Raw genomic sequence first — 9,517 nt, forward strand, 5'->3', positions numbered from 1 at the left:
GGACGGCCTTCGGGCGCTCCATTTCTTCCTTGAACAGAGGCCCAACCAATCCCCATCCACCACCACCCTCCTCCGCCTGGCTGAACTTGTTCTCACATTGAACAACTTCTCCTTTGACTCCACTCACTTCCTCCAAATTAAAGGTGTTGCTATGGGAACCCGCATGGGCCCTAGCTATGCCTGCCTGTTCATGGGATATGTGGAACATTCTTTGTTCCAGTCCTACTCAGGTCCCCTCCCTCACCTCTTTTTCCGGTACATCGATGACTGTATTGGTGCCGTTTCCTGCTCTCGCCCTGAACTAGATAAGTTCATTCACTTTACTTCCAATTTCCGCCCTTCCCTCACCTTCACATGGTCCACCTCCGACTCTTACCTTCCCTTCCTTGACTTCTCTGTCTCCATTTCTGGCGATTGGCTTTCAACAAACATCCACTACAAGCCCACCGACTCCCACAGCTACCTGGACTACACTTCCTCCCACCCTGCTTCCTGTAAGGACTCTATTCCGTTCTCCCAGTTTCTCCGTCTCCGCCGCGTCTGTTCTGACGATGCCACCTTCCATACCAGTGCTTCCGACATGTCTTCCTTTTTCCTCAACCGAGGATTCCCCTCTACTGTGGTTGACACGGCCCTTGACCGTGTCCATTCTATTTCCCGCACTTCTGCTCTCACCCCTGCCCCTCCCTCCCAGAACCACGATAGGGTTCCCCTTGTCCTCACCTTTCACCCCACCAGCCACCACATTCAACGGATCATCCTCCGCCATTTCCGCCACCTCCAACGTGATCCCACCACCAAACACATCTTCCCGTCACCTGCCCTCAGCATTCCGAAGGGACCACTCCCTCCGCGACACCCTGGTCCACTCCTCAATCACCCCCAACAGCCCTTCTCCTTCACCTGGCACCTTCCCGTGCAACCGCAGGAGATGCAACACATGCCCTTTTACCTCCTCCCTTCCCACTGTCCAGGGCCCCAAACACCCCTTCCAGGTGAAACAGCGATTTACTTGTACTTCTTGCAATTTAATATACTGTATTTGCTGCTCACGATGCAGTGTCCTCTACATTGGGGAGACCAAATGCAGATTGGGCGACCGCTTTGCGGAACACCTCCGTTCAGTCCGTAAGGGTGACCCTGAGCTTCCAGTTGCCTGTCACTTTAATTCATCACTTCACTCCCACTCTGATCTCTCTGTCCTCGGGCTATTGCATTGTTCCAATGAAGCTCAACATAAGCTCGAGGAACAGCACCTCATCTTTCGATTGGGCACTTTGCAGCCTGCCGGACTCAACATTGAGTTCAACAATTTCAGATAATTATCCCTGCCCCCATTTTTCATGCAGTATGATTTTTGCCACTCCCATTTGCAACATTTTATCTTTCCTGCCTCTTACAAAAGTAAAGGATGTTCTTTCTATTCCTTCCTCCCCTCCTAAACCCCGCCCCCCCCCTTGTCTCTGCACCTGCTTAATATCTGTTACATCTCCAGCTTTTTCCAGTTCTGATGAAGGGTCCCAGACCTGAAACGTTAACTCTGTTTCTCTCTCCACGGATGCTGCCTGTCCTGCTGAGTATTTCCAGCATTTTCTGTTGTTATTTCAGATTTCCAGCATCCGCAGTATTTTGCTATTATAAAGGACTAGCTGGAGTGCCCGGCGGTGCCGAGGCTTTTTTGAGGACATGTTGTTGGAAGAGAGAGAGAGAGCGACTGGGGGGGGGAAAGAGAGCGAGCGACTGTGGGGGGGGGGAAGAGAGCGAGCGACTGTGGGGGGGGAGAAGAGAGCGAGCGACTGTGGGGGGGGAAGAGAGCGAGCGACTGTGGGGGGGAGGAGAGCGAGCGACTGTGGGGGGGAAGAGAGCGAGCGACTGTGGGGGGGGGAAGAGAGCGAGCGACTGTGGGGGGGAAAGAGAGCGAGCGACTGTGGGGGGGGAGGAGAGCGAGCGACTGTGGGGGGGAAGAGAGCGAGGGAGAGAGGGGGGAAGAGAGCGAGGGAGAGAGGGGGCAGCGAGGGAGAGAGGGGGGAGCGAGGGAGAGAGGGGGGGCGAGGGAGAGAGGGGGCGAGGGAGAGAGGGAGGTGAGGGAGGGTGGGGCGAGGGAGGGGGGGCGAGGGAGAGGGGGGCGCGGGAGGGGGGGGTGAGGGAGAGGGGGGGCGAGGGAGAGGAGGGGGCGAGGGAGAGGGGGGTGCGAGGGGGGGCGAGGGAGAGGGAGGGGGGGCGAGGGAAGGGGGGGCGAGGGAGAGGGGGGAGAGGGGGGGTGAGGGAGAGGGGGCGAGGGAGGGGGGGCGAGGGAGAGGGGGGGCGAGGGAGAGGGGGGCGAGGGAGAGGGGGGGCGAGGGGGGGGCGAGGGAGAGGGGGGGGCGAGGGAGGGGGGGCGAGGGAGAGGGAGAGGGGGGGCGAGGGGGGCCGGGGGGGGAGAGAGAGAGAGAGAGAGAGAGAAGGGGGGGAGAGAGTGAGAAGGGGGGGAGAGAGTGAGAAGGGGGGGAGGAGGAGGAGGGAGAGTGGGAGGAGGGGAGGAGTGTTTTGAGGGGGTCAGCGAAAGAGCAAAAAAAAATTTTTTTCAAAAACGGGTGTTAAGAAGATGGGAGGGCCATCTTGAAAGTTTTTTAATGTTTTTAAAAAGCTGCCACGGAGAAGGAACGCGCAGTCTGTGAAACCAACAGAAAATTTTTTTTCTTTTTTTAAAGCTGCCACAGAGAAGGAACGCGCAGTCTGAAACGAACAGAATTTTTTTAATTTTTTTTAAAAAAGCTGCCACGGAGAAGGAACGCGCAGTCTGTGAAACCAACAGATACTTTTTAATTTTTTTTTATAAACAGGTGTTAAGAAGATGGGAGGCCATCTTGAAAGTTTTTTAATGTTTTTAAAAAGCTGCCACGGAGAAGGAACGCGCATTCTTGCTGAAAACACCAAAAGTTATTTTTTTTTAAACGGCTGTTAAGAAGATGGGACACCATCTTCATTGTGTTTTAACGTTTTAGACATTGTGTTTTGACGTTTTTACACATTTAAAAAAAAAAAAATCGCTCCTAACAAATAAACACACAGAAGGTGAGAATAAAGATGGCGGCCACTCACCTCAGTTCAGAACGATAAGGCCCGCCCACACACGCACTGATTGGTCGATCGTCATGTCACCGAAGCATAGGATTGGTCAATCATCCTGTCACTCGACTCTAGGACGGCCCGGCCGCACATGCGACGAACCCGCCCCCACCACGCATTGATTGGTCGACCATCGGGTTGGTCGACCGTATGATTGGTCGACCTCAGTGTCACTCTATGGTAATGAGTGGATAATGAGCGGAATGTTGAAGGTTTTTCGGATACCGCGGGCGCAATTTTCGTCCGGCCGAAACGTAAATACGCTTACCAGGGTTTCGGAACGGTGAGCTTTCTTTCGACATAACGCACGCGTAGGTACGCTCTGTAACTTTCGAGCGCATAGCCGGACAGACGCACACCCGAGGACAGACAGACAGAAGGACAGACAGAAGGACAGACAGAAGGAAAGACAGATCGACTCCTTTATATATATAGATAGTATCCAACTGAAAACAAGGGCATATAAAGTAGCCAAATCTAGTGGGAGGATAAAAGATTGGGAAGCATTTAAAAGCCAGCAAAGAATAACTAAAAGATGAATTAAGAAAGGGAAGATAGATTATGAAAGTAAACTAGCAAAAAATATAAAAACAGATAGCAAGAGTTTCTACAGTTATATAAAAAGAAAAAGGGTGGCTAAGGTGAATGTTGGCCCCTTAGAGGACGAGACCGGGAATTTAGTGGTGGGGAACATGGAGATGGCAAAAACGCTGAACAAATATTTTGTATCAGTCTTTACAGTAGAGGACACTAAAAATATCCCAACACTGGACAAACAGGGGGCTATAGGGGGGGAGGAGTTAAACACAATTAAAATCACTAAGGAGGTGGTACTTGGTAAGATAATGGGACTAAAGGTGGATAAATCCCCTGGACCTGATGGCTTACATCCTAGGGTCTTGAGAGAAGTAGCGGTAGGGGTTGTAGATGCATTAGTGGTAATTTTCCAAAACTCCCTGGATTCAGGAAAGGTCCCAGCAGATTGGAAAACTGCTAATGTAACACCTTTATTTAAAAAGGGAAGTAGACAAAAGGCTGGAAACTATAGACCACTTAGCCTAACATCTGTGGTTGGTAAAATGTTGGAGTCCATCATTAAGGAAGCAGTAACAGGACATTTGGATAAGCATGATTTAATCGGACAGAGTCAGCATAGTTTTATGAGGGGGAAGTCATGTTTGACAAATTTGCTCGAATTCTTTGAGGATGTAACAAACAGGGTGGATAAAGGGGAACCAGTGGATATGGTGTATTTGGACTTCCAAAAGGCATTTGACAAGGTGCCACACAAAAGATTACTGCACAAGATAAAAAATCACGGGATTGGGGATAATATACTGGCATGGGTGGAAGATTGGCTATCTAACAGAAAACAGAGAGTTGGGATAAATGGTTCATTCTCGGGTTGGCAATCAGTGACGAGTGGTGTCCCGCAGGGGTCAGTGCTGGGACCCCAACTCTTTACAATCTATATTAACGATTTGGAGGAAGGGACCGAGTGCAACGTATCCAAGTTTGTCGATGATACAAAGATGGGAGGGAAAGCAGTGAGTGAGGAGGACATAAAAAACCTGCACAAGGACATAGATAGGCTAAGTGAGTGGGCAGAAATTTGGCAGATGGAATATAATGTTGGAAAGTGTGAGGTTATGCACTTTGGCAGAAAAAATCAAAGAGCAAGTTATTATCTAAATGGAAAGAAACTGCAAAGTGCTACAGTACAAAGGGATCTGGGGGTCCTGGTGCATGAAACACAGAAGGTTAGTATGCAGGTACAGCAGGTGATCAGGAAGGCCAATGGAATCTTGGCTTTTATTGCAAGGGGGATGGAGTATAAAAGCAGGGAAGTCTTGCTTCAGTTATACAGGGTATTGGTGAGGCCACACCTGGAATACTGCGTACAGTTTTGGTTTCCATATTTAAGAAAAGATATACTTGCTCTCAAGGCAGTTCAGAGAAGGTTCACTAGGTTGATTCCAGAGATGAGGGGGTTGACTTATGAGGAAAGGTTGAGTAGGTTGGGCCTCTACTCATTGGAATTCAGAAGAATGAGAGGCGATCTTATCGAAACATATAAGATTGTGAGGGGGCTTGATTGGGTGGATGCGGTGAGGATGTTTCCACTGATGGGTGAGACTAGAACTAGGGGGCATAATCTTAGAATAAGGGGCTGCCCTTTCAAAACTGAGATGAGGAGAAACTTCTTCACTCAGAGGGTAGTAAATCTATGGAATTTGCTACCTCAGAGAGCTGTGGAAGCTGTGACATTAAATAAATTTAAAACGGAGATAGACAGTTTCCTAGCTGATAAGGGAATTAGGGGTTACGGGGAGCGGGCAGGGAAGTGGATGTGAGTCTAGGTTCGGATCAGCCATGATCCTATTGAATGGCAGAGCAGGCCCGAGGGGCTGTATGGCCTACTCCTGCTCCTACTTCTTATGTTCTTATGTTCTTATGACCTCAAAGTAGAATCAGTAAAGGTGAGTTAATGGAATGTCATCCTATGGTTATATGGCTTTACTGCATCAAAGCTACAGGTTCATGTATTGGTATGTATGAATAATGATGAATAGAGATGAAGGTGGGTCACCTACTGTAGACTAATCAACTCTCAGCATATTTGCAATTAGGTAGCGGAGAAGGATAACACAAATGAAGTAAAGGATAGCCAGACGATAATAGATGGTTCTCTGTTATACAAGGTACCTACATACTTAGGGGCTCACCATCAATGCATCAACATTTCATAATTCACTGGGAGATATCCATTACCCTCTATATACAAGAGCCAACCCTGAGTGGATCAGTGCTGTGTATTACACTGACAGTATCCATTACCCCTTATGTAGGCCATCTGACCCTTGGCTCGTTCAGCGCTCTCTTTTACGCTAATGGTGCCCATTAACCTCTATATACACTAGCTGACCCTTGGGTAGTTCAGTGCCCTGTATTACACTGACGGTGCCCATTACCCCTTTATATACACTATCTGACCCCTGGGTAGATCAGTGTTCCGTATTACACCGAACCCTGGGTCTTTACTCATTGGTACGGCTCAGTAGTACTTCTGGCCATGTATTCACCCACTGAGCGAGTAGTATTATTGCCAAGTATTTATTTAAAGAAGGTGAGAGAGGCTCTGACACCTGCTCCTTACCTGGGCTAAGAAAGAAGTTCTGCTCACAGTAAACAATGGCTCCTTTAAGAAGCTCCTTCAGAACATTTATGATTCTGCCAGGGACAACGTGCCCACTGCACTGGGAGGACTCAGGAAGCGGGTAGAATATGTCACTCCCAGACCATCTGCTTTCACCTTCCTTCGGAACGGCCAGGTAAACAGACCCCTTTCTGGGTGGGGTTTTATGAGTGATTCCATCCACAGTGTAGTGGGTATCGCAGCTCTCTTCAACCCTCAAGGACAAATCGTTGAGCCACAGAGGCACCTCCATGTCCAACTCGTCAAACTCTGTCCTGATAGTGTAGTCGAAGCAGGCGTGCTCCCTGGAATAGTCCACCTGGAACCTGTAGTCCTGCTGCTGGACCCTGTCAAGAATCGTAAAGAGAACATCTTCGCATTTCTGTATTTCAATTATCTTCATGTCCTGGTGGGCTTTTATCCCCGACAAGTATCTGTTGTACCAGCCCAGCCTGTCCCTGTTTGACGACCACATGCTGACAGTCTGTTTCCGGATTCCTGCAGTCTTGTGGCTCTTGTTGAGTGTCTCTGCTCACTGCTCGTGCAGCCTATGTGTGTCAGGTTAAAATAAACAAGGGCTTTTTGTTAGCTCTGGGAGGGGTTTGGGAGTGTCGCAGCTCAACTAGAATACTGTAATACCTGTAAATTAGGTCCAGTCAATTTATCTGTGAAGAGAAAGAGTTAATCGATGGGAAAAAGAAACCAGGAGGGGATATAGCAAGAGGAAAGCTTTAAATTAGTGAATGGAAGGAGAGCACTGGTCTTTCACCTCTGAATCCAGCCCTGATTGATAGGATCAAAGACTCCTTTGTGCGTCTGCTGTAATGAGGGCAATGACTGGAGCTTGAGCAGTTACCAACAGCTTTAACCCTTGATGTGCCTCAATAAATCCGAGACTCGATGTTAGCGAAACAAAACAAGGCTTTTATTGACTTAGAAGGTAACACACAGGAGAGAGGTATCTTCCATCCAGAGCTCTGCCGTACTGGATGTGCTGCAGGCTGGGCCAGCTTACATAGGGGCCAGGTATGGGCGGAGCCCTACACATAGTACAATACAATGGGCCAGGTATGGGCGGAGCCCTACACATAGTACAATACAATGGTGAGGAAACGGAACAGAGGTAAGGGAAATGAAACTGAAACCAACCACAGTCACAGGCAGTGATGAATGGAATATTTCATCACAACCCTCTTGTCAGTGGATTCAAGTTTGCAGTATAAAACTATCCCTATTTCACCACTAATTGACACTGATTGGCACTGCCTGAAAGTGTGGTGAAAGCATATTCAATAACTTTTAAAAGGGAATTGGATAAATACTTGAAGTGGAATAATTTGCAGGGCTATGGGGAAAAAGCGGGGGAGTGGGGCTAATCGGCTAGCTCTTTCAAAGAGCCGGCACAGGCACGATGGGCCGAATGGCCTCTTTCTGTGCTGCATCATTCTCTGATTGTCAATCTCACTGTGAGAGGTGGTAGGATGTGTGGGAAATGGAAAATGTCACACAGTAAGGGGCTTTGCTGATGTTCAGGATAAGGCATACTGGGGGAAGAATAGAGGGAGGTTTATCACAGGACTGAGGCCAGACATCTCTCACACTAATGAATACCCCACCCCGCCAAAAAGATTAAAGGAGTGCACAAGTGCAGAGCTGGTCCGTTTTGGCTGTGCACTGTGGTACAATTTGAACAGGTAAATCTGACATTTCCTGGCATGGAACCAACTGAAATGAAAATATTTTTTCCAAAATTTAAAGAATATCAACTCCATTTGCAGGAAATTCCACCAGGTCCCAGTGGTGATCATGTGAAAACACTATGTGATGACCTGATATGTGTTGTGTATGTACCTTTAAGAGAAGAACTGATTCTATACTGCAGTACCGGCAGTGACCACCCCTGTATATAAAGCCATAGCAGGCTTCTGTACTTCAGTCTTGAGTTACCCTCTGTTCAGTAAATACCTGTTATTATTGTTCTCCTGCAGTCCGTGTATTATTGATACTCAGACACTACACTGGCGAGGAACAGGTTCGAACTCACCTGCAGTACTGCATCACCTCACGGGGATCTTTCCCTGAGAAGAAGCTTCTTTGAGGTCGAAGTCAGAGCAATGGGCGTCGACCGCGGGCAACCGCCCAAGGATCCATCGGAGTTCGGAGAGTTGCAGGAAAGGCTGTGGAGAGCTGGGCTTGGCTCCCCAGTCAAGGAGTTCCAGCAAATCGTGCTGGTAGCAGGTAGTGCGCTGAACCTTCCGGAATGCGGCTCTGCAAAGGGGCCGTGCAGCGTCGTCGGGAGGAAAAGAGAGAGAGAGGGTGGAGCGCACAGGGCGCGGTCGGTGCTCAAGAACCGGGCAGCGTAGCAAAGATAAACGAGGTGAAGGAAAAGTGAGACGCGCCGAAGCCGCGGGTCGCCGCCATTACCCTGTAGGACGCTAGGAGCAGCGTGGCAGCAAGGGGAAGAAGGAAAAGCGCGGTAGGCGCCATTTTATTCCATTGGGGAAGAAGAAAAAGCGCGGGAGGCGCCATTTTAATCCATTGGGGAAGAAGAAAAAGCGCGGGAGGCGCCATTTTAAATCACCCAAGATGCCGAAAAGTGGCAGTATCACTGCTTTCGACAACGAGGTAGAAGACTGGACCACGTATGTGGAAAGAATTGAAGTGTACTGCAAGGCAAATGAGGTGGCCGATGGAAAGAAGGCGTCGGTATTATTAAATTTGATGGGCGTGAGAACGTACGGCCTATTGCGGAATTTAATTACCCCAGCTAAACCAATGGAGAAAAGTTTTGAAGAGATTGTCAATATCTTACAGGAACATCTAAACCCTACACCGCTGCTGATAGCAGAAAGATTCAAGTTCCATAAAAGAAACCAGCACAAAGATGAGAGCAATGCTGACTATCTTACGGAACTACGCAAGTTATCGAAGCACTGCCAGTTCGGAGCAGGACTGGCAGACACCTTATGGGATAAGTTTGTCTGCGGGCTCCAGAGTGAAGGAACCCAGAAACGACTACTTTCGGAAAAGGACCTGACGCTAGAACAGGCTTTCAGCATGGCAGTATCCTATGAAGCAGCAGCACGGGGAGCTGCGGGAATACAACAGAAACCACAAGAATACAGCGCTAACGAAATGGCGTATGGAGCAGAAAAGTGCTATCGCTGCGGCAGAACAACCCATGATCAGAAGGACTGCTGGTTTAAGGACAAA

General features: G+C 48.8%; 1 protein-coding gene across 1 annotated transcript in view; it reads right to left on the reverse strand.

The window, feature by feature from the left end:
* Positions 1-6,841, reverse strand: part of LOC147115990 (protein mab-21-like 4) — a 49,740-nt gene extending 42,899 nt beyond the window's left edge. The window contains exon 1 of the mRNA XM_085990682.1: positions 6,266-6,841. Within this exon, the coding sequence (XP_085846808.1) occupies positions 6,266-6,779 (514 nt within the window). The 5' untranslated portion in view covers positions 6,780-6,841. The remainder of the gene's footprint in view (positions 1-6,265) is intronic.
* Between the last annotated feature and the right edge of the window lie 2,676 nt (positions 6,842-9,517).

The sequence above is a fragment of the Somniosus microcephalus genome, chromosome 6 (genome assembly GCF_052327205.1).
Source record: "Somniosus microcephalus isolate GS21.2 chromosome 6, FLI_Smic_1.0, whole genome shotgun sequence".
Taxonomy (NCBI): Eukaryota; Metazoa; Chordata; class Chondrichthyes; order Squaliformes; family Somniosidae; genus Somniosus; species Somniosus microcephalus.